Raw genomic sequence first — 25,519 nt, 5'->3', positions numbered from 1 at the left:
TTTGCAGTCCAGCAAATGCAAGTTGTCACTGAAGCATGCTGGACCAGGCAGAAATCACAGATGCTAATAAGTCAGTTGACAAAAGGCGAGGTTTGTCACTCAGCAGCACTTATTAACAGATCAATGCCATCTGCAGAACACTGTTAGTGGTGTGGCAGACCCCTGTGTGGAGCAGTCAGGAGACCTGACACACCACCATAGTGCATGATATTCTGCTTATACTCTCATGTAAGTAGCTTATCTTGTTAACAGAAAGCATTTATCATGTGATAATATATGCATTGTATGTGACATAAATAGTATGACTGATGACTGTTGGTGTCACTGTGACAGCTTTAAAAGGCATAAAAGACAGTTACATTCTGATTGGTTGCACAAATCATTTACTGTTTTTTTTCAGCTAACAGCAGTCAATTTAGGTAATAATGGCAATCATTCTAATTACGCTCCAAGAAGACAGAGCATCACTTCTATCAGACTACAGACGGTGCCTCAAGATGGAACATGTGAGATGATGCTCCGCTGTCTTTATTTGCTCCAGATCTTTGATGGAGTAATATGAAAAGTCAGCTCTTACCTAAGACAGAAGACTTGATCCCAGAAGTTCCTCAATGTCATCACAAGTCAAATTAATTACTGGTAATGACGTACCTGTGTACAAAGGCAAAGTCCAGTTCCACATTCGTGACAATGTGCATTTGAGTACAAGATTCTCAAATAAGCATTGCCTGGTAAGAACTGCAGAGATATGCAGATACCAGATCTTGCTGTGACTTTCCAACAAGCTCTCAAAGCATAATTTTGACATTTGACCTGATGAATGGCACTCTGGAGTTACCAAGCAGATAAATGAAGGCACACTTAGCATAGACTTACTTTCATCTTTGTTCAGCCACTGATCATGGCTGACTCAGAAGGGGTCTGTCATGTATAGTCCTGGAGGATTTTCTAGAGATGTTTCCCTGTCAGAGCAAGTTTTCTTTCTTCCTTTTTCATGGAGCCATATCTGAGCTTTTATACCACAAGAAGCCAACATGGGTTGCAGTCTGCTTTCTCCTGCTGCTATCACTGCCTAACACCCCAACAAATTTCTATTATAGTCCTAGGTGAGCTACAGGGATGCTTTCACAGAATCACAGAACTGTAGGGGTTGGAAGGGACCTCCAGAGATCATCGAACCCAGCCCCTCTGCCAAAGCAGGTTCCCTACGCCAGGTCGCACAGGTAGGCGTCCAGGTGGGTCTTGAATTATCTCCAGAGAAGGAGACTCCACCACCTCCCTGGGCAGCCTAGTTTTACTACAAATGTTGCTGTGTTAAAAATAATAATAACAGAATTAAATATATATCACTCTAGGCAAAATATGCAGGTGGGCATTTATTTAGTAGCCAATTTGGCTGATGCAGGGCACAATTTAAATAAGGTTGTAGTGGGCAAGTCATGGGGACTGCTGTGATAAAGTGTCGCCCTAGCTGCTTGTGTTGGATCGCTGCAGATAATGCTGGAAGGTTGGATCCTATTAATTCAGACAGGAGTAAAACTAGTAAGGTCAGTTTAGGGTCTTTTGTCTCCCTGATTCGTTGTAAACATGCAAAACACCCTGTCAAATTCAACAAGAACTTTGCCTGAATAAGGGCTGCATTGTTCAGGTGCCACAAGTTAGTCACTATTCCTAAGAAAACAAACAGAATAATATTCTGAGGTAACTTTTACTTTATAGATATTATCAACGAATACCTGCTTTTGTAATGAGAGGTGACAGCAGAGCTACTGCTCTGGCATCACAAGCGACTGGTGGTGTGGGGTAGGAATGCTTGCTCCTGAAAGCTTTGTTCTGCAGCCCTGCAGCTGATGTGGTGATGTGAAACTGGCAAGTGCTCGACTCTCATCCCTGCTGCAGGAGACTGACAGACTCCTGGTGGAAAAACAGCATAAGAATGAGCTGAGCTGCAGGTAAACACAACAACCTCATTAGATAAAGTAAGGGGATAAACACAATTTACTGTTGCTACCACATCTCAGAGTCTCGCTGCTCATAATCCCAGTGGTCCTGACTACATTTTATTATTACCTGGAGTTCATCAGCAACAGTTTTGACCTGCCTGACCTGCACAGTCACCCAAACAGCCTGGAACCACAGACAGCTGGCCAGTGGCCAGAAGTCCTGCCCAATGTGAGGTGGAGGTGCAAACAGGCAGTGAGAATGCACCTGCCTACACTTGGCAAAAACAAGGTTATGTAAATCTGTTGGAGCAGGATCACATTCCCCCTGGACAGGGCATGCTCAGTGCAGCTTTACTGAATAAGGAAATGAAAAGATAACCTACTTCTCTTACTGGATCTGCTTAAGGAAAAAACAAGTCTTGTGACTTGATATACTGTCTCGCTCCAATTTAGGAGTGAGGCAAAGGTTCTTTTGATAATGTTATGCCCGGCGTGAGATTAAGAAGAAGAACATTCAAATGTTGATCCGACCAGTTTATTGGAAATAATAGACAATTGAGGGGATGGGGAAGGGAGAGTGACGAATGCCAAAATTAGGGTGATGGGGAAGGGAAAGTAGGCGATAGAAAAAGGTAGAAAAGAGCAAGAATTACGTTAAAGCGGGGAATAGTCACCTCCTGGATGCAGCAGCGTCCCGTAGCACGTTGTTAACTTTGGTCCGGGGCAAAATAAGCGTAGGGGAGAGCAGCAGCGAAGTAGCAGGCCACAGATCGATGAGACGCAAAGAAGATGGTCAGAATAGCCAGGTCTCAGGAACTGGAGTCTCGGGCAGCGAGGTCCCTCAGAGCAGAGTCTCGAGCAGCAATCCCAGAAGAGATAATAGGCAGCAGTAGGACAACGGTGGAGGAATCTGAGGTCAGATACCTAGATGCCCACAAAGGTTCTTCAGCATGCAGGCATCTTCTTCAGCATGCAGGCGTTTGTGTAGAGAGGCATCTGATGACAGAAAACATCCTTGTTTCCGTAGTGAGGCATCTGGTGTCAGAAAACCTCCCCAAATTCGGGGTTTGTCCGTGCCCTTTTTATCCTTCTTTCCAGCCTTCGAGACATTTCGGGACGGCTCGGGTCAGAGTCCTGTGATTTCCTCAGAGATGTCAATCTTCCTTGAGATGAGCCAACACGAGAGAAAGACCACTTAAGGGCCATTAGTCCTCAGGGATGGCCATCTTCCTTGAGATAGGCCTACACAAAAGACCACTTAAGGGCCATTGATCAGTATCTTATCTCCCTTTTGTAGCTCCCGGACTTGTCCATCTCCTAAACAGAGGGATTTCTCGAACCTTGGTTCCTGTGTGTCTCAGACAAAGGGAGTCCTGGAACCTTGGCCAGGACTTGCCTGAACTTGTCCATTTCAGCAAACTTTGAGACAGTAATGTAAAAAGCATGGCCTCTTACAGTATACATGATACAGGTTGTGCATGAGGGTGTGTGCATCCATAATACACATCCTGTAGTGATCCTATGGCACAGCAATAGCTGAGGGAAGGGTGGCTCTGGGAGCTTTTGTAGCAATCAAGATCCCCGTGAGGGCTGTGAGCAGTCCAGTCTCTGCGTTTTATAATGCCAGGGTGAGATCTCCACCATGGACATCCTTTCTCCAAACTACAATGTTAGCAAAAATATCCATAAACTTAGAGATGCATAGCAGGAACCCAGTTAAGGCAGCTGGTTTTTGACTTTCTGTTGCTCAGTCAGGCAGATCTGCTGGGAATATGTGGAAGCACAGCACATGTTGGGGTGGACAGGGGGAGACTGGCCTGTGTCTGCTATTCAGCTACTTGGTCGAGGGATAATGCTAGAACAGCAGTGTATGGTTACAGCATGCAGGCACTGCTTCTCATCTCTCTATACCCTCAGTGTCTGACCAAGGTACCACAGCTCTTTAACACAGAGACCTGCCTCCACATAACTGATGATGTGGAGAGAGGAATGCTGTGCTAGCTGCTCTATATCACACACCAGCTACACACCAGTCCAGCTACACAAGATGAGCAGTGAGCAGTTTCTTCAGTGTGACACTGATGCTCGTTCTCCACTGAAGGAGCTCCATGAACTACAGGTTTTCTTGACGACACCGTGCCTTATTATTTGCAAGGCTGCAAGACAGCCCTCCTGTATAGTTCTGCTCTGTCAGCTGGAGCAGCACCGACACACAATCCTGGCTGCGGGCTGGGCCGGCAGGAGGAGCAGCCTGCACAGACCCTGAACAGACCCCACAGAGATGGAGGGGTGCCACAGCTCTCAGCTGCCCAGAACAGCAACAGTGGCCTGTGCACAGGGCAGCAGTGCCACACACATGGCTTCTGCAACTTTACAGCCACACCTGAGCGGAGATCAGAGCCTCCACTACAGCTCAGGCTAAGCAGTTCCAGCTTAAAACATCGGAAGCTATTCCCTACTAATGTTCGAGAAGGAACAGGTTGTCTCAAAAACTTCTTCTAAAGAGCCCAACAAAAACGCTGTAAAGTCACTTTCCTTTTTCACTGATGGATGTTCAATATGCGTTTTTCCCCAAACACTTTTATCGGAAAGCGAAGCCGTTCAGTAACACCTCACAACCCCCCTCAGACCCGAACCGCGGCCCTCAGCTCGCTGAGGCCCCGCCCGCCACGCGCGCGCACTTCCCGTTCCCGTTCCCTCTCCCTCCCCGGGGCAGTCTCCACCCGGCATGCTCCGCTTTGCGGCGGAGCGGGCGGGGGTACGGCAGCAGCTTGAGGCAGGCTCGGCCATGTCGGAGGACGGCGATGAGGAGCTGGCGGCCTTCGTGGCCCTGCACGGGGCTGCGCTCCGCGCCTCCTGCGTGCCGGCGCGCTACTGGGAGAGCCTGTGCCGTAAACTGCGCGGAGAGGTGGGTGCGGGACGGGGGATGCGGGAAGGGCTGGGGGAGCGCTCTGGCCGGGGTTAAACTACGACGGAGCGAGGGATCCCTTTGGCCTCGTTTTTTCAGCGGCTGAACGCCTTTCGATGAGAAAAACAGGTCGTGAGTAGGACTGCTTTTGGGCTGCACTTGGCGATAGGCAAGAAGGATTCTTTTTAGGATCTGGTGCGTGCTCCGCCAGACTCAGCGGTGAGGAAAGAGAGTGTGGATTTGCTGAGAGGAACCGGGAGCTGAGGCGGGAAAGGCAGGACCCGAAACCAGTTGTCTGGAAAAGTGAGAGCGCTCCGGGGAGTCTGGAGGAGTCAGCCTGGGGGAGGCAATAAGGCCAGATGAGCTCGTTGGAGCTTGAGGATGTGGGGAGAGGAGGGAGCGAGCAGGGGTTGTGGGTTAGGAGATAGGGTGAGAAGTTGCAGGGTGGTGGGTGAAGGAGAGGTGCTGTGGTTTAACAGTTGTACAAATCAACTCATCTCTGATTGCTTGGGGGCGGTTTTTTTTTCTGTTTTGTTTTTATTTCCTTATCCCAATTTTACAGTAGGAATGGATGGAAGCTTAAGAAGATGTGATACAATCAGAGTGCTTACAGAACACTCGGGGGGGTGGGGTTAAATGTGTTCCTGGTAGTTTCTAACAGCTGCACGTCTGGTACTGCAAGTGAAAGGTATAGCTGTGTATTGCAGAGACAATGCATCTACATTAACTCAAGCAAATGCTCTGTCACAGAGCTGTAGGGGTTGGAAGGGACCTCTGGAGTACATGTAGCCTAGCTCCTGCTAAAGGAGGTTTCCTATAGCAGGTTACACAGGTGGGCATCCAGGTGAGTTCTGATTATCTCCAGGGAAGGAGTCTCCACAGCCTCTCTGGACAGCCTGTTCCAGTGCTCTGTCACCCTCACAGTAAATAAGTTTTTCCTCATGTTCAGATGGAACTTCTTACATTCCAGTTTGTGCCCATTGCCTCTTGTCCTGTTGCTGAGCACCACTGAAAAGAACCTTGCCCCATCCACTTGTCTCCCACCGTTTTGACATTTATAAGTATTGATAAGCTACAGACTTTACTGGTTGGAGTTGGGAGGGAAGAGAGTTGAATGAGGAAAACCACAGCTGTGATACTTCCGCAGGGGCTGGCATGGAGAAGGTACATATCGTAGGGTGGCACAGTGCATGCTGTTTGATTATGCTTTCAGCAGTGGCTGAGTGTATTGTTTGTCCGAAATGCTCTAGGGTGTGTGGAGAGAGAAATGTGCACTGAAATCATTACTGATGAAGATAAAGCAGGCTGCTAATGGTGTGTGTCTCTGCCTCTGCAGCTTCTGGATTTTATCCAGAAGGGTAAAAGGATATGGAGAAGACTGGGATGTGTAGGGAAGATTATGATGAGGAGTGCAGTGGCCTGGGATGAACTTTTGAAGTAATCAAGTCTACACTACCTTGCTCAGAGCTTCAGCATGGGGGCAGCTGGAGGAGCAGCATTGAAGGCAGCAGAGGAGGTGAAGGGGAAGGATGAAAATGCTTAGGGGCGTTAAGTAAAGAGTAACTGGGGAAAATAAATCTGAAACGTGGACCACAGTATGTGTTCTCTTGTTTCCTGTGTGAAGGTGGAATGAATTTTTAATCTGTCTTAACCTGTTACAAAGATTAAAATTTTCTAGCATAGAACTTGGAAAACTTGCAAGCGTAACACAGATAAAATCTCCTCTTACATCTGTACCTCCAGAACCCAGCCCAGGCAGCTGTTTTCCAACATACAGCACCTTACCTATAGTGTGCCAAAGCCTGCAAGAGAAGTGGAGGAGTTTCACTTACCTTGAGAGCTGCTAGAGCTGTTTTGCTCCCGAGAGCCTCATGTAACCATAAATTACACTGGATTGCTCATCCCGAATGTGATGTATCTGCTAGGGCACTAAACCTACTTTTACTTATTTCCTTATTTTGCATTTAGCAGAACTGGCAGGCTCCTGTGTATTGCAGTAAGTATTTCTGTGGCCCTGAGAAATCATTGTTCAGACATGGACGGCCTTTAAGTGGTGTCTTCTATTTAACTATCAGAAGGAGTGCAGCATGATTAGCGTTATCAGACTTTATTTTGCAGAGTATGCTGCTGTTCATGGGGTGCCTGTGGCCTTCGCAACAGTTTGCAGCATGCCTGTAAGGAATTTGCTGAAGGTGCCTGCACTTGGCAGTCCTTGCCATGACATGTGCCCGCTTTGTTTCACATTGCTTGATTTACTGGGTTGTTAGGTTGGAGTCCAGGCATTGAAATGCACTGCCCATGGAGTCACCGACCATGGGAGTGTTCAAGAAACGTTTGGATGTTGTGTTGATGAATATGATTTAGCTGGGAAGTATTGGTAATGGTTGGACTAGATGATCTTCTAGGTCTTTTCCAACCTTGATAATTCTGTGAGTTGTACCTGAATGTGAAAGGACAGAGGGTTTGCCCAAATCTGGCTTGCTTACAGCTGCTTCTCTGCTGCTGGCCAGCCTTGTACTGCTAGGCCCTCACCACATGTTAGGCAGAGGGCAGCACACATGAAGTGGGCTCCAGTGCATCACACTTGCAGTTTTAACTTACTAATGGCTGCTGCCTTTAATGATATTGTTGAGGAAAGCTCGCACTTCTTGCTGCCTGCCATGGCTGGGCTTAGTGCTTGTGCAGCAGCCAGCTCAGGATGCTGCTCCAGCTTGGAGCCACCTGATAAAAACGAGCCGAGTGCTGCTGGCAGCTTCCCAGAGAAGGGCTTTTCCTGTGGCTGGAACTTGCCTCAGTGAAGTCAGCTTAAAATGGCTGTGAACTGTACAGGCAGGCAAGCAGGGTCATAAAGGAAATGGTGGCCCCCTGTTAAGCAGCAAGAGGTGGCAATACTGCTTGCTATTGAGTAATGTTATCCTCTTCCAGCAAAAACTGGAAAACTAGCGATAAATAAGGATCACTAGCTATTTATATGCTTGCTGAACTGCAGGTGATGTTAGGTCAGTTACTTATTTCTGTATTTTTTACCTCCAATGAGGTTGTTTGCAAAGTGATTTTATTTGTCCAAAGAAAAACATACAATTGAAATTAGACAGTGCATTCTCAGCATCTCTTTGCACCTCCTAGCCCAAATCAAAGCATCATCACCAATCCTTAGGAGGCACTCACGGGTGTTTGTCTGCTCTGGTCTACGATACAGTGCTGTATGTTATAATCTGCAGCGGGTGCTGTTTGCCTGCTGCCCTCCCTTCTTGCTGCTATCTCCCCTTGGGCAACTCTGCTTTGTCTATGTGGACATGCTTTGCAAATGCAAAGTTGATTTCCTTGCCCTCCAGCGGGGGCTTAGTGAAGATTATTTTCCTGAAGGAATAAATAAAAGCTTGTCTCTGCCTTTGGGATTTTCCAGCCAATAAATTGCAAATGTCTAGAGGTAATGACTTGTGATATTGATGCACTGGGCTAGGTACACCCAGGCTTGACACATTGAACCGGTGTCTTTGGAGGTTATGCTTCCAGGTCTGTTACCTTCTCTTCTGCTTTCTAGCAAGGTTAGATGGAGAAGTGTGTTGTTAGGAAGTCTGACTCCCCTTAAAAAATGCTGTGTAAGAGGACTAATCGTTTGTCAGGTCCTGTCTGGTTGACTGTATAGTGTGACTGACTTAGCAGAATAACTCCCTGTAAAAGGGTTTGAAATGTCTTCTGAGACTCTATACGTATTTTCTTCTTGAAAATTATGTGTTTAATTTGAAGTCACAGACATAGTGCTGGTTTTCTGCAGCAGGTATACAAGCCATCGTTAGACAAGGTTTGTGGCAGAAGGGAAGTATGTAGTGGCTTCTTAATTCATTTAGGTCAAAGTGTTGCATCTGGAGTAGCAAAGAATGCAAGTAAAACTTTTTCAGTGGATCAGCTGAGGTAAGTATAGACTTCAGCTTGCAGCAGTGTGAAGAGGCTCCAGTCTCATCTGCAGGTGAGCAAACTATTCCTTGTGTAGGGAAGGAGGAGGAAACACACTCATATCTCTTAAGTGACTCAGAACTTGACTGGGGGTCTTAATGTTCTTCATTGTGGTTCTGGAGCCCAGGTAATGCCTTGGTTTGTTGAGCTTTGCATGCCATAATATGAGATCGTATTTTGCAGTGATTAAATTGATTGTTGATTTTTGGAGTTAAACAAAAGTATTGTTTTCAGCTTCTTCTGTGATTAGTTGAAGTAATGGATGATCATCAATAGATCTGTTGATGTCAAGGAAACCATCAGAGCTTCCTGCTGATGTTAAGCAAGAGCAACTTTATAGACATGTGCAAGAATGAATGCTAGACACCATTTTTGTCAGAATGCAGGCCAAAGTTGTCTGCACCCTTCTCGGTGTTGCACAGTGCATGTATGAGTACTGTCTCAACTATCTGATTGTACTCTGTGCACTTTCAATCTCAGGTATTTGATGCTGGTGACTACTTTGGGATAATGCAAGTAGAAGAGGTCGATGAGGAAGAGGAAGGTGATGAAGCGATGGAAGATGAATTGAAAAAGAAACCAAATCCTGGAAATGAACCTTGTTTCAAAGTTATCGTAACGAACGAGAATGGGCTTCAAGCCTCCAATCCTGATAGGTGAGTAGTGATTTCTGATTTGGTCCTGTGTCCTTGAATGGTCTTAAACCCTGAAGTGATTAGGGCAATTTATAATAAAACTTGCTTGGTCTTATTCAGAAATGCTCTTTTGCTTTGTTTTGTATGTTGTCGTTTTTTGTCTGTCTTTCTTACCATAAGACACAGCTTCTTGTTTCAGGAAATAGAAATAATCTCTGTGCTACAAAGCATATCTTGTAAAGAGCCCTAGGAGTGGCATCTTATGTTGCTCCTTCTTAAATTGTGGTGGAAGATGCTTATAAATCAGTCCTATGAAACCGAGAGGGAGAATAGAGAAGAGACAGCGTTGAAGTGATAGAAAGTGTAGAAATAAAATACACAGATTTGCAGATCCCAAGTGTTTGCCATTGAAAAAATACTGAAGTGATAACTGTATCCTCTACAAAACTCCGGCTCAGGGGATACTGAGCTGCTGTAAGCAGCTGAATTTCCTTCAGTCGGCTGTGATGTAATTCAAGAGTGTCACCTTACGATTGCATGCTAGGCACGTGTATGTGATCAAATGCATCTCAAGTTTTGTTGGCTTTCATTGGAATCAGCTTACCTGTCGTGAATTAGATTAGCTTGAACTGCTAAATTAGAAAAAGTTGTGTAAGAAACTAATAAAAATAAAAAGGTATGTGTTGTAATGTTATCACCTTAATATCAAACATAAATATTTGCCAGTGAGGCGGAGTCTGAACTCCAGTGGAACTCTAAATGTCGTTCTGCTCATTTGTGTAGAACTTATTTTGCCAGACCTTTCATATTTATTTATTTTTTAGATCTTAGACTTTGTGTATTTACGTGAGCTTTGTCTTGATGAGTAAAAGTTACACAGAGTGTGGCTGTCTGCCTTTACATGCTTGCTTTAGCCTCAGTCATTGCTTTTCTGTCTGAGAACACAAATTGTAAAATTCAGAGCAACTGAAGATATGTGGCTGTAGAAGCAGAATATCAACATGCCTGTTTGCTAGTGGACATTTGAACTAGATTTCCAAAGGCATTTGAACTAGATTTCCACCTTATCATTCTCTAGAATCTTTAGGTTTAAAAATGAAGTTTATTCCATGTGTGGAATATGATACACAAGAATAGTTCAGAGATACTTGGCATATGTGACAGCTGAAATGTTTTTAACTTACTGAAAACTGAGAACGGGAAATTAATAAGTAGAATTCATGTTTTTCTTTGATGTCATTCAATAAAAGGCTATGGCCAAAGTATGAAGAATCCTTCTGCTTAAAGGAAGTAAGCTTTTGTTGTAAAAATCATGCAGCCAACGCAAGGGCTAAACTTCTCAAGGAGAGAGGTGCAAGTTGGCTATGATTTTGTTTTAATTGGTGCTCCTTTTAAACAGTGTGTTTTGTTTCTAGGGAAGAAAAAAATAAAACAGAGCCAAATAAAGAGAAAACAATCTAAAACTTGAAACGTTTTGAACTTGCAAACTGTATGAGACTTCTGGTGATCGTGCCTTTCCACCTAGTTCAACAGATGACTGTAGATACTGCACGACCTCATGGCTAGCAAGGTCTCTGAATGTTTTTCCAAAACAGTGCATAGTTTTCCTTCTTCAAGGCCAGGTTGGATGGGGCCCTGAGCAACCTGATCTGGTGTGTGGTAGCCCTGCCCACGTCGGGGGTTGGAACTGGGAGGGCTTGAAGGTCACTTCCAACCTAGGCCGTTCTATGAATATTAGGTTGATGTGATGGAAGAAGGGAGAAAGTCCTGTCTTCCAGGATCCTGTTTGTGCCTCATGATCATAGAATGACTGACTGTTGTACAAGAAATCACCTAGAACAAAAAGAGTGCTATGCTACGGCTGGGAAATTGTTCCTAACTTGTAATGGTACACATGTATTCAGGAAGTTGCATTGCCGTTTAGAGAGAACTTGTGAAACTGTCTACAAGGATAGGCAGTTCTAACTCACAGAAGTATTGGGCCCTTGTATGGAAATGTATACGCATATATACATTGTAATGCTTCCAAAATTCTCTTGAAGCATTTTCCTCATCGACCATGCCTGGACGTACCGTATTGAACATGCCCGCCAGCACCTGCTTCAAGTGCCTGGCTTACTTCACAGAATGACAAATCTCATGGGCATCGACTTTCACGGAGAAATCCCAGATGAGGACAGTGTTGAGCAAGTGCTGCAGGAGATGTGGAAGTACAATCAGACCTACCAGCTTTCTCAAGGGGTGAGTCTCTGAAGCTTGACTGGGCTGCTAAAAAGTTCTGGGCAGCCCTGAGTGAAGACATTCCAGTATATGGCTAGTAACAAATATACTTTTTCAATACTACTTTATGGACACCGAACAATAAACTTCTATTTGGTATGAGAGCAGATGCCACCTAGGACTAGAATGCACAGTGGCTTGCTCCCTCATTTCAGATTAGAACTCCGAGGGTTGTTTTTTCTTGTTTTTCCACACAGAGGAGGAGAGCTTTCTGCAATGGAAGGACAGTAGAAAGGGGAGATCTGCTTGTGTGTCAAATTTGGGTTTTTTTCTGTTCATATTTACTTACAGTGAAGGAAAGAATTCCTCTTGAATCGGATGTCTCATGTAAATATGTCTCTCAGCAGCTATGCTCACAGCTTTCCTCATCTGTAAGGGTATTTTGCCTCCTGAGGATATAATTATGCTGTCAGATAACTTTGCTTCCTGGTTTCAATTTGTCATCTGATTGCCAATGCAGTGTAAATATTAGTTCAACCTCAAATGAGAATCAACTGGTTTCAAGATGGTGTGTTTCCAGATGTAGTTTACTCCAGATTCTGGTTTTAGGTAGTGTGAATAAGACCAGAGTTTGGTCACTCAGCACAGTCCTAGCATATATTGAGCCTTCATATACACTCAAATGCTACATCTGAGGGAATACACGCCAATAAAAATGCTTTTGTAGGGGCTGTGGTGTGGTTTCTATGCTATGGTGAGTATTTTGTTTTGAAGATGAAAACTAATTCTTGTGGCCAAGCCCTATGCAGGATGGAATAGGCCTGTCTGTTTTACCAGTGGCCCGCTCTGAGTGGTGTGATCATGACCAACCTGCACCCTTAGCTCAAAAAGTGGAAGTAACTCCCTGCAGATGGCACCTCGCCAGTGCATGTATCAGCTTAGTTCACGGTACTGTCAGATCTGAAGAAATATCTTAGAAACGGACTCACTGTGATTTATTTATTTTGCCTTTTATTTAAAGGCAGGCTTGAGGAGTACATCTCCATCTTTCTACGTTATGTTTCAATTTCCCATCTTTTTCTTATGAGTGACTCATGAATCATGTGAAATTATCTGCTCCTGCTTGAAAAATGCTTTCCTGGAAGACAATTAATTCAACGTATAGTTGAACTTCGCTTCAGTTTCCCTTGCTGGCACTGAACTGCTTTCAGTAGTCCAGTTCCTCTGTCTCCCTTTCTGCATCTATATAAGTGTGAGGAAACAGCCTTCTGCTGTGTTTACTCCCTGAGCTGGCTTCAGGGAAAGTGGATTTGGTAAGCAGTATCTATAATAAGAGGAAGGACAGGACTCTGCAGTTATAAGAACAGACCTGCCAGTTTTCACAGTGCCTTGGATGCATGGAGAACATTGTAGGGGGTACTCCCAGTGCCTTCTGTCTTGCAGTTCTTTTTTAGAAATTGATACATGCAGTATATCTCACTTTCTTTAATTATACAGACTGCGGAGGAAAAAGTTCCTGTCTGGTATATTATGGATGAATTTGGATCACGCATTCAGCATTCAGATCAGCCTAGCTTTGCAACAGCACCCCTGTTTTACATGCCTCAACAAATTGCTTACACAATTCTCTGGCCCTTGAGAGACCTAGAAACTGGTGGTAAGTTGAGTCTCTGTGTTTGTTTGTTACTACAGCTGTTTTTAATGCCTACAACAGGAGGTAGGCCATAATCTTACAAACCACTGAACTCTACACAGCACAACAGGTATTTCAAAACTAAAATGACCACATATTTTTAATACTATCATAATTAAGAGTTCTCTGATATTTTTAGCATCATAACTTGTGAGGTAGAGGCTCAAAACATTGACAGAGAACTTAAATCTTGCATCACTGTTGTAGTGAAACTTCTGATTGAGGCCATCTGAGAGTTTAAGAAATCATCTGTAACAAGTCTGTGTTAGTAGCTGTTTCTGACTGAGACAGTCAAGTGCTTGAGGTTGGAAGATACTAGACTTGGGTTGACTTTCTACTTGTACCCTTGGTTGAGTGCCTCGTTCTGCTCCCATCATGTAGAGGGGATAATAGCATTCAGCTGTGTGATTAAACTGCCGTAGGTCAGCTGGTTTTGGACTAATTTTTGTGTTGCAAATAATACCCTTTTTATTACAGTTGTTTGATAATATCTAATTTTGCATTTTGATTCTGACAGTTGTAGCATTATGAGCTGCTTGACCTTCATTTCTGTGATGAGGCATGAGGGAGTTTTCAGAGCATAGAATTAAAGGCTGTTCCTGAAAGGCTCTTTTTGTTTTACTGCAGATGAAGTGACCCGTGATTATGCTTATGGGGAAACTGATCGCTTGATCAGGAAGTGTGTTTTGTTACCATGGGTGCCTAATGAGGTATTGGATGTCAACTGTTTTACCCCAGAGCCATCGGATGAGCATTACCAGGTAAGCTGTAACAGATCTCATATTTTATCCTTTCAGAGAGAGTGTCTAAACAGCTATAAAGAGTTCTGGTTCTGCTTTTTTTTTTTTTTTCAGGCTTAAATACTGATTCAGAATTTAGGTAATAACTTAAAAATAATTCCAAAGGAAGCATAATGAAATGAGAAATATGTGATATAACTTACAGAACCGAGGTAACAGAGATTATCTATAGTATGTTATTGCAACATTGCCTAATATTTCTTCAAGTAAATACAGCGCAAGGTCTTTCATATAAGGTACCTATCTTCCGGTTAAACGTTTGAGACATTGTCTAACATGCTTACCCTCTGGATCCAGTACTGTAGTACTTCCGGTCTGTCTTGAATTACAGAAGGATTCATCTTAGTACACTGGGATAATTATACTTTTCAGTCTGGTTACTAATATATAATGTGGTTTAGAATTGCTGAATATTGTAGTGGATACAATGTTAATTCGATACTGCTGTTATAAATCGTAGAGTCACAGAACGATTTGGGTTGGAAGGGACCTTAAGTTACATCTAGTTCCAGCCCCTGCCTTGGGCAGTGTTACCACCTACCAGATCCAGGGCCCTATCCAAATTGCCCTGTGCAAGTGCCTTGCCACCCTCTCCTCTTTCAGTTTAAAATCATTCCCCTTTACCTTGTCAATAACAGACCATGTAAAAAGTGAGTCTACCTACTGCTCATCAGTTCCCTTCAAGTACTGGAAGGCTGCAGTGATGTCTCCCCAATAAAGCTGAAGAATTGTGTGTGGCTGATATTATACTCCTTTCCCACCTTGTCTTGAAAACAGAGCTTTTTTTTCCTCTGGAATATTTAGCTGTAGATTGGGGATTTAGACTGGTGACAGACCAAAGAAGAACTTTGTATGTAGCGTGGCCTTAAACTCAAGAAGGGAAATTCCTACAAAGAGATGCATGTTGCTGATACTTCTGGTTGCTGTAGCTTAGCATACGCAGAGGTGCATGCACAAAAAAGTCTGATAATGTCAGATTTGTTCACAATTTAAGTCTGTGAACCAGCAGTTTTGCAAGGTTGTGAAATAGTCACAAAAGCTGTAGAGATAGCAGCAGGGATTACTTTACTACTATGTACAAATAATTTGTTGTTCACTTGGCTGAGTTGTTGGTTTTGCTGTAGCTAAGGGTGTTACTTTTGTGGTTCTAATTTTCCTTTAAATAGAAGCAAAGACTCATGGAATAGTTTGGATTGGAAGGGTTTTTCTAAAGATCATCTGGTTCCAATAAATCTGAAAGATTTCACAGAATTGTAGGGGTTGGAAGGGACCTCTACAGATCGAGTCCAACCCCCCTGCCAAAGCAGGCTCCCTACACCATGTCACACAGGTAGGCGTCCAGGTGGGTCTTGAATATCTCCAGAGAAGGAGACTCCACCACCTCCCTGGGCAGCCTGTTCCAGTGCTCCATCACCCTCACTGTAAAGAAGTTGTTCCGCACATTTGTTCGGAACTTCCTATGCTGTACTTTCATCCCATGACCCCTAGTCCTGTCCCCACGCACTACTGAAAAGAGACCAGCCTTGCTGCTGTGGCTCCCACACCTCAGGTATTTGTAAAGCTGGATCACATCCCCTCTCAGCCTTCTTTTCTCAAGGCTAAACAGACCCAGTTCCCTGAGTCTCTCCTCACAAGGGAGATGCTCCAGGCCCTTCACCATCTTTGTGGCCCTCTGCTGGACTCTTTCCAAGAGATCCCTGTCTTTTTTGTATGTATTTCAGCCCTGCTTAGAAAAGCAGAGTTGTTATGGTAATGCTGCAGACTTAATCTCACCTGTTTTTTGTTCTGTTACCTCATTGTATTCTTTAGCACAAACCACAAAGTCTGTGACTTAAATGGTACCATGGGCAGTGATTTGGGCACTGACTGCAGAAAGCAGACTCAGGAGACAGTTGCTAATAAAGGTGCTTCTATTGAAATGTGTGACTTTAAAGAAGTGATCTCTTGGGTTACTCGAGTAGTTGCAGTTCTGCAGCAGGTCCGTGAATTTGAGCTGCAGAATAGATGTGAATGAATCTTCCAAGAACTGTAGTCATCTCCTCAGGAACTACTTTGTGTTTGTATTGTCCAACTTGCTTTAGAAGGTGATGTCTCTGGTTTGGTTTTCCTTACATTTTCCAGTTAGAGGTGATTGTACTTCCTGTAACATCCTTGAAGATGAAGGAGTATGTGTGGTTAGGCAGATGTTCTGCCCTTTGTTCCTCTTTTATCAGTGGCTTCTTAATTCTGACCCCCTTCTGCCTCTGGTCTTGTTCTGATTTTTATTTTCATTTGTATTTTATTTTTATTTCTTCCTGGGCTTTGTATTACACAACATAAGTTTCTTTAAATGTGACTCTGCAGTTCACTTGAAGCAGGCAGTGCGCTGGTCAGACACAGACTGTCATTTTTGCTGTGGCTACAAACACACCTGCACACCTGCATTTAAACATTTATGTGAAGATAAGGAATTGCATATAGCTGTCTGTAAGGTTTGATAACTCGATAAAACTTCAGTAGGCAATGGTAATGATAATAAAACACTTGAACAAACATATAATCATATTGAGCAGTTTACTTATCATTTTTTCTTTTAAAATTGTGTTTTGCAATCACTTATCCTATAACTGCATTTTGAAAGTGCCATTTGATCTGTGCTGCTGTTCTTATTTGCTCATCGTGAAGTCTGACTCAGCTGCCTGTTTTCTATGACTATTACTAACTTCTTTATTTTTGTTTGGTTTTTTAGGCTATTTTAGCAGAAAACAAGGAGAAACTCCCCATAGCAATCAACCCAGCAGCTTATGATAAAGACAAAGTTTTCAAGTATGTATCTACAAACAAAATGCTTTATTACCAACCTTAAGTATGATGCTTGCCTTGTGCTAGAGTTAAGTGAGGAAATCAAATGCTTCAAGTCTTTGTTACAACATTATAAGGCTTTTTTACTTTCAGGTCACCATTTGAATCCCGTTTCCTTCAGCAAGGACTATAAGTTACTCCAAAGCGGTGGATGTTTGCCTTGTCCTTGAGATGAATTCAGTGCAACTTGTACTGGACCTTTTGTCAGATTTGGTGCTGTACTTCCTTCAGCTGTGCAGGTGTTCAAGAAGCCACGTTTTGCAGAAAGAAATACTGGCAGGGCTGCATGAGGATATGAAATGCAATAATCTTTAGCAGTGGGGAAAGAATTAGGACTTTGATAAGAATACCAGTGAATTAATTTCTTCTATTTAGTGTAAGAGTATGGAGAGTAAGGCTAGTACAATGGAAGTAACGTGTCATACACAGAGCTATGCAGAACATTTGTGGCAGTAAACAAAGCATAATAGACAAGCTTCAGGTATTGGGGATTCTTGAAAAGAGTGTTTCCCCCTATGACTGGGCTGTTTCAAAAGTTCATTAATTCAGAGAACTCTCTCTTTGGATTGTATCTTCTAATTGGTTAGTAGCAGAAGAGGAAAGAAGAGCAAACTGTTGGGAGCAGGTCCAGAGAGGAGGAAGAGTATTGTGACACCTCAAGAAAAAAGAAAAAATAGCAGTTGCTTAATCAGTTGAAACGCTCACTTACTTACTTACTGTGGTACCTGCTTTTCTGCATTAGTCTGACTTTGAGTCTTCCTACTGAACTCTGAAACTGTGGAAATTTCATATGGATTGATTCCTTGTTGCTAACAGGTCGATGGTTAGGGCTCTTTCACCAGTTAAGGTACTTACAAGGTCTCTCTTGTTCAAGTACTCTTTCATGAATAATAGTTAATTCATGTCAGTGCTCTTCTGTCAGGAACTGTCTCTGTTCTCAATTGCAAGTTTTGTGGAAGTTGGTGGAGCAAAACTTTTAAGGTTTATTTTGTTGTTTTGGTTTTTTTTTTTCCTCAAAATACCTTATTTTTAGTCTGTCCCACGATAGTTTTTTGTTTTTTTTCCTGTGGGTTAAAAGTGTAACACCTGTAGGAGTCAATAAAACACTGTTTTCAAGCAACAGCTGATTGTTTTCAGAAATCAGTTCACCATTTTTCTTCATATCCCTTTATCTTCTAGGGTGTTCACAGACATCCAGCAAGTCCTCAACAGCCTGACGCATCCCCGTTTTGTATTCACAGACAACGAGGCAGAAGCAGACATCCTCTACAATTTCTCGCACTTCAAAGATTATAGGTTACAATTATTTTCCTCATAAGATAAATTCTTTTTTGTTTTTTTTTTTTTCTCCCCTCTATAAGTGTTCCCAAAGCCCTTCCTGGCCTTTCCCCTTCTTGCTTTAGCAACTCTTGTTTTTCAGGAAGCTAAGCGAGGAAAGACCTGAAGTAATGCTGAATCAGTTCCCGTGTGAGAACCTGCTGACTGTCAAAGACTGCCTGGCATCCATATCTAGGCGAGCTGGAGGGCTGGATGGGCCAAGATGGTTGCCACGTACTTTTAACCTCCAAACAGAATTACCCCAGTTCATCTGCTACTTTCAGCAGCGTGAAAGAAGGCGGGTATTATTTCTCCTTCCTTGCATCTTGTGCTTTAGTATTAGCATAAAGCAGTTGTGGAGCTTTAGGATTTTGAATTTGCATTGTTTCTGCTACTGCACTTCCCTTAGAATCCTAATAGAGCAGGTAAGATTCTCTTAATTAAAAGAGAGTACTTGGTACTGCTAGTCAATAAATCATTGCCTCACATGAAGCTCAACCTGGAAAGTCGCTTCCTTGGTGAGTCTTAGTTATAATGTTAGTTGCCAGGAATTTCATTTAGCTGTTCTTTGCTCTATGGATTCTGCTTTTGACTAGCATAACCAGGAGAGAGTGCTCCCTTCCACATGTCTTCAGTCTGTGATTAAATTCCTTTTAATTATCAAGGGTTGAGCACAAATGCATTGTGTACGTACGTGAAAGGAAAGCAGGGGGTAGTAAGTTCCACAGAAATAAAACCATCTTAAGCTAACACTGCTAACTTCAGCTCAGTTTGTGTTGTTTATCATGAAGCCCAATCCGTTTCTCAGATCTCTTAAATTTATTAACTGAGGAAAGAAAGACATAGTGTCACCCTGTCCTTACTCAGAAAAATGTATTGAACGAGGGCCAGCATGTTACTTGTTTTCCTTGGGATATTTCAAGGAATATTGCCCCTCTTCTCACTGGGAATTGAGAAGAGAGTGGTATACTCTTGTTTTCTTGCAATATGAATTGCTGAGCTATCGTCTGATTTCTTCCCCGGGGAGGCAGTCACAGCGTAATGTATTATGAATTATTTGGAGTTGTTAAGAGATTCATCTTAGAAACGCAGATGATTCTCCACCTATGCAGCCTAAGACTCTTGACAGAATGATGCCTGTACCGTGACCTCTGTGTGTTCGTGGTGTTACTATTGATGAGTTGTTCTTCTCTTTAGAAGGAAATGAACAGTGAGAATATGCTAAGCCTTAACTGAAAAAAGTGAAAGCTACCACTGCCATTTCTCCCTTTTACACCATTGCTTAAAGCTATCAGTCAGAAGTCCTTAGACCTTGTGATGTAGTGCACAGCTTTATAAAGTAATTAAGACAGAGGAGTACAGAGATCAGTTCGAGTGAATGTTCAGACAGACGAATGAAGCTTATAAGCTTTGGCTTTCTGTCTGTCACAGAGGAGAAGACAATCACTGGATATGCAAACCATGGAACCTGGCCAGAAGCTTGGACACCCACATCACCAACAGCCTTAACAATATCATCAGGCATAGGGAAAGCAGCCCAAAGGTAAGAGATCATGGCTTTGAATGAGATTTTAAATGGATTTCTGAAAAAGCTCTCGTTACAGGAAGTGGTCTAAGACTACAAGGAAGGAAACATATTTTCTTAAAAATTCATACATTGACCCATAAGCATTCGGCTTCAATGAATTCTGAGTTAATTATTCAAATCAGCACCATTTGTTGCAGTGATGAAAGACCCCAAGAGGCTGACGTTTTCATACTTGAAAAATAAATGTTGCCCTGACAGTAATGAATGGTCCAGTGCATTTCTGCTTGATAAGACAACACACCTTAGATATGGTTAGCATCAGTCATGAACTTTTGTACACTGTTGCTTCTGTCCCCTGTTGGTCATTGTTGTTAATACAAAGCTCAGCAGCACAGAACACTGCCAACAACAGAGAAATGATGGAGCTGTAATGTCAGACTGCCACCTAAATGTTATTTTTGCTGATGTGTGCCCTGCATGTATTTTTCTGGAATACAGAAGTGCACAAATGGCTTCATACTTATATTGCAAAAGGTTAATGCCACTAAAATTGTAAATAAAAAGGCTTTTATACATTCTTGCTGCCCAGCTTTCCCAGCCAGGCTCCAAAGACTTTTATAAAATGCTTCTTGGCACAACATCAATTATTTATGCACGCTTCTAAAGTAAAAACCAACACAAATACACATTAAAAAGGGTATCTTAAATCCTCAGTATCTACTGACGCTTTTCATTTCTGTCAAATAATATTTTTTTATGTTACTTTTTGTTTGTTTCTGTTAGGTAGTGTGCAAGTATATTGAAAATCCAGTCTTATTTCACCGAGAAGACGTGGGGATGGTTAAGTTTGACATCCGTTACATTGTGTTGCTGCGCTTGGTAAAACCACTCAAGCTGTACGTCTATGATGTATTTTGGCTACGCTTTTCAAATCGGTAATTACATTACCTTTCCTTGTTAGACTGATGGGACTTAGTTTCCAAGGGATCAGCTTTGGTTCTAAGGAATTGCTTTGTTCCTTAGGGCGTTTTCCCTTGATGACTTGGATGACTATGAGAAGCATTTCACCGTCATGAATTATGCTCCTGGTGTAATATTAAAGCAGGTAAGCCAACAGTCCAAGTTATTCCCCTGTCCTTTGTGTTGGTAGAGTGGCTTTCAGTGCCTTCTCATGTGACTATTCCCCAGTACTCTATTTCATACCTAGCAAGTAGTCACTGTTGGAAGTATCCTAACCAAGTATTTTTTCCTAGACATTTAGTTGTCTGGACCCCTAAAAATTTATGATAGATAATACAAACCTACATCCTGAATAAAACCCACATTAATTGAAATCAGTAAGAGAAAAATATTAAAATAGTAGCTAATTTTCTAAGACTTCAGTATAATCCTTTATATAGAAACACTAGAACAAGGAAGGGATTCCAACTCCCTACTTCTCTACCTGCATTTCTGTGGATGGCAAAAAAAGTTTGGCATTCCAATGTCATTTGATTGCTCAGCCATTCCCAGTCAAAGCAATATATGTTGCTTCTAAACCATTCTAGGTACACTGTGAAGAATTTGTTCCTCAGTTTGAAAAACAATATCCTGAACATCTGTGGACAACAGTACAAGTAAGTGAGCAGTTTGTCTTCATTTCATAAGTATCTGTGAATACAACTCAATAAGCTGTCTTTTCCAGAAGTTACATTTTTCCTCAGAAAACATACTTCATGCCCAACAGCTTCATAGAGGACAGCAGATGTTAACCTTTACATTATAATAATTTATTTACTTGGACTGATTCAAACACTGTTCTTAGCATTTGAGAACTTTATTTCATGGCCACACTGAGGTTTCCTTATATTGGAGTTGGTAATAAAGCCAGTCTTAAATCGTGTTGGGATCCTGGGAGCAGGATCATTTTTCCTGAGAGTTCTGTCTGAGGAAGGATGCCAATTATAAAAGCCTGTGGTTATGAAGATTCAGTATTCCATGCAAAACAGTAGGGAGGTCCACGGTATCAAGTGTTAGTTGTAACAGGTGCTGCTGTTATGACTCTGGAAAAGTTGTTTTCAAAGCTTTCAGCACTATTCTGTTTCAGTAGCATATTAACTCTGAATCTGGGAGTTGAACCACTGAAATATTCAGGCTCTTGCTTCCTTTGTTCTGAGGGACTTCGCAACGCAAGGGTCTGTGAAAACAAGTAGGAAACTAATCCCCCAAATCAGGTTTTGACCTGCCTATATTAAGCAGAGCTGTAGGTCTAAAGATCTCCCTGTAAGCTTTCATGTTAGCTTGCTTTGCAGGACACTGGAGCTCTCTTGCAAGATGGATGTGCCCACCTGTGCCAAAGTGACTGACAGAAATAAGCCTCACCTCAGGGGTGCTGTGCTCAAGGGGCTGTGTTACCAGGCTGTGTAGTGCGGAGGCTGTATTTACATACTGTGGCAAATTCTTTAAAAGTTAAGCTGTGATCTCTTCTCTTAGAAATAGGGATTTTTAAATGAGAACATTATCCCATTTATTGAATTAAATCCTGACTTGGATGCTATAGTGTAGGATTTTTAGCTGCCGCTCTAGCTTATCTGCATTAGCTAGCTTATCTTAGCCCTGTGCCTGCCATTGCATTAATGACTGCACAAGAAAACTGATGGTTCCCTAACACTAAGGCACGCGTAGGCATATTTTATCTGCAAAGAAAAGGCTCCCAGTACTGTATTTGTGGAAAATATGCAAGAAGGCAGAAGAGGACATTCTCATTCTTACTCATAAGTAATGCTTGAAAGAAAAAACTGAATGTGAAAAGATGATTCAGAAGCCCACACATAACTGAATCGTTGCATTCTTCCATATTTATAACGAGTCAAAAGATGCAGAAGAAATTGTGACTGAGTACTGATTAATGTATATGCTTTCAAAAGTGAACAAATTACCCAGCTTTGGGTTGATTTGCATAAATGAATTCATATCCATTTTAGCTAGAACCTCACATCCAAGAAAAGACATTCAGAGTGTAGCAGGTTGTGCAGCATTAGGATTGAAATAGTCTGAAAGAGACTGCAGAGACTGAGAAACAGATCAAAAGAAAGCATGCACAGGCTAACCAAAGTAGTGGTGTGCGCCACATATGGAGTATTACTCTTCCTGCATTTGCAGAGTAAATGATTTACTGCAGTATAGTTTCCATGCTAAAAATTATACCTGTATATCCTATTGGCTTACAGAAACACCAGTGTGGTATACATAGGCATAAGTATAAACTTCCAGCACCGTTTAGAGATGCCAGCATAAGCTGGTAGAAAACTTTTCTTGGCAGAACAAAACTAAGCTAGTAAGCAGATTTAACAGGCAGGAAGGTAGAAACTTTACTGTTGCATTACTGTTGTGCACAGAGCTCTCCTGGGTGTTCTGTTTCTCCTCCTCTGCGTAGAAGTGTAGCATCATACATGATGCTTGAGAAGAGAATTGATTCTAAGGATTTCTCTTGTACTTATTTGCTCCCAGCAGAAGCCCAGAGATATCTGCTGAGTTCTTGGCCCTTTCACTGTGTTGGTCTTTGTCTCGATGTACATTTTGAAGTTAATGCTGTGCAGATTTTTCTGTTGGCTACTGTAACTTAAATGAACTCTTCAAAATGTGAACGCATTAAGTGATTAAAAGGTGGGTTTTTTAAATTGCTTCTCATTCTGAGACCTTTTTCTATTATTAGGCAAACATTTTTAAGGCATTTGCTGAATTGTTCCAAGTTGCTTCAGCCAAACCCGCACCTCTTGGCATCTGCGATTATCCATCATCAAGAGCAATATATGCCATTGACTTGATGCTCAAATGGGACACCAGCGGAGATGGTGAGAGAAGTTCATTTCTTTGCATGTTGAATTCTTATTCGTGAACTTTTTCAGGAATTTATTTCCTTTGATCAGATTCTTATAGGTTTTCAAGCAGTGTAAACTGTGCGCTCTGTACCACCCACTGACATCAAAGGGTATCTGAAGCTGCAGGTCTGTGGAGCTAAAAGCTGCTGTGCTGGTTAACTGTGATGGCAGAAGGAGCTGCTGGCTGTGCTGGGCTGAGTCCATGCCTCCCTTCTACTCCTGCTATGGCTTTGTTTTAGTTGGTTTAAACGCAGCTGTACAGGGGCAAGTTTTCATTCCAGTTTACAGTGGGAGAATCCCTGTCTATGTACTAAACCTTAAAGAAACATCATCCTGTGGCTTGGCCCAGTGTCTTCAGATTGCAGTGTTATTTAGTAAAGCAGACAAGGGACGACCTTCACCACTGCAGTGCTGTTGATGTCCTTGGGACTGTCAACTCAGTTATCAAGTCTGCAAGAACATGTATATAGAGATGCTCCGTGTTCATGTCACAGCATGGCTGACAACCACTTGGAGCCTTTCTTCCAGCTATTCATGGATAGCTGGTAGGAAAAAAAATGCCAAATAAGGCTGATTTTTTCCTGTCTCACCTGAAAGCTTAAAAATGTTTGTGTGTGCCCTGTGCACAGCTACCTCTCACAGGGAGATGTGCAGAAGCACCAACACAGAAATAAACTTCCAGGAGACTAGAAAAGAATTCTCAGTTCCCAGGACACAAGCAGAATTCCTTGCGCATGCCTGGCTTTGCTAGGAGTTACTAGGAGTGAAACAAAAAGCCCTGCCAGGTTGGGTCATAAAAGTTGACTTCTAGCCTTTTTCTAGCTTAATGACAGGCAGTGGTTCAGGTGTCTGTACAGCTTGCATTAAAAGGCAGTGTTTGTGTGTTCCCTTTGACAGGAAAAAGAATCATGCAGCCTCAGATTCTGGAGGTGAACTTCAATCCTGACTGTGATAGAGCCTGCAAATACCACCCTACCTTTTTTAATGATGTCTTCAGCACCTTATTTCTGGATGAAGCAGACAACTGCCATGTGACACGCATTGTCTAGCCACGGGAGGCTTGATTCTTTCCTTCACAGATATGCTTAATAGCAATATTTACATTTCAGTTCTATGAGCTGCTGACGCAATTATTTTCCTGTATTAGTAACCCAGGAAAAAAACTCAGAAGAATGCACATATACCTTATACTGTACCGATAATTGTTTTGTCTGCATTTTCCTTGTGTTGCTTTGTGCTGTAAATCACCAATTTGTATTGACCAAATATCTTGTTTATTGAATATGGGAAACCTCAAAAATAGGGCAGAACTGGAACACCTGAGTTGTCTCTCAGGTAGACTAAGCTCTTGCTTTCTTGCTGGGAAACGTGGCATAGTTCCCTGTGTGAACATTAAAATGACGGTTTACTGAATCATCTGGAAGTTTGTATATTATTTTCTTAGCCTTGCTTCTTACTCTTCTGTTGTACAGAGATCTAAAATGTTTGTGTCTGTAGGCAGAGGTAAAACAGGTGATTAAAGTTACGTTTGGCAAGTTTATTGAAAATCAGGTATATGAAGCTTGAACGAAGATGGTGGGGTAAGGAAGGTCGGATCAGGAAAAGGTCCTGGTAGTTTTCCAAAAGCTGTTCAGCATCTGCTGAAACCTGTGCATGAAGTGATTGGTCTATGTTAATTTTGAGTTCATTGTGCATTACAAATGCTATAAAGTGTGGGGGAAAGGAATCTGAACTGTTAGCATCTCATTTCTGATCCACTGAACAAAGGCAAAGTATTCTCAAGGAGTGGAACAGATTAATTTACTTTAAGTACTTTG

At 42.4% G+C, this 25,519-nt stretch overlaps 1 protein-coding gene across 1 annotated transcript; it reads left to right on the top strand.

Annotated features, from left to right (window-relative positions):
- The first annotated feature begins 4,651 nt into the window (after positions 1–4,651).
- On the top strand, positions 4,652–25,115 carry TTLL12 (tubulin tyrosine ligase like 12). The gene is made up of 14 exons (XM_015869859.2): positions 4,652–4,851; positions 9,289–9,464; positions 11,486–11,684; positions 13,161–13,320; positions 13,984–14,117; positions 16,885–16,961; positions 18,177–18,293; positions 18,418–18,612; positions 19,746–19,857; positions 20,626–20,777; positions 20,866–20,947; positions 21,390–21,458; positions 23,537–23,675; positions 24,600–25,115. The coding sequence occupies exons 1-14, from the start codon at positions 4,672–4,674 to the stop codon at positions 24,749–24,751; spliced, it is 1,944 nt and encodes a 647-aa protein (XP_015725345.1). The 5' UTR covers positions 4,652–4,671; the 3' UTR covers positions 24,752–25,115.
- Positions 25,116–25,519: the final 404 nt, after the last annotated feature.

The sequence above is a fragment of the Coturnix japonica genome, chromosome 1, assembly GCF_001577835.2.
Source record: "Coturnix japonica isolate 7356 chromosome 1, Coturnix japonica 2.1, whole genome shotgun sequence".
Taxonomy (NCBI): Eukaryota; Metazoa; Chordata; class Aves; order Galliformes; family Phasianidae; genus Coturnix; species Coturnix japonica.
This window is presented reverse-complemented; position numbering and strand designations above follow the sequence as displayed.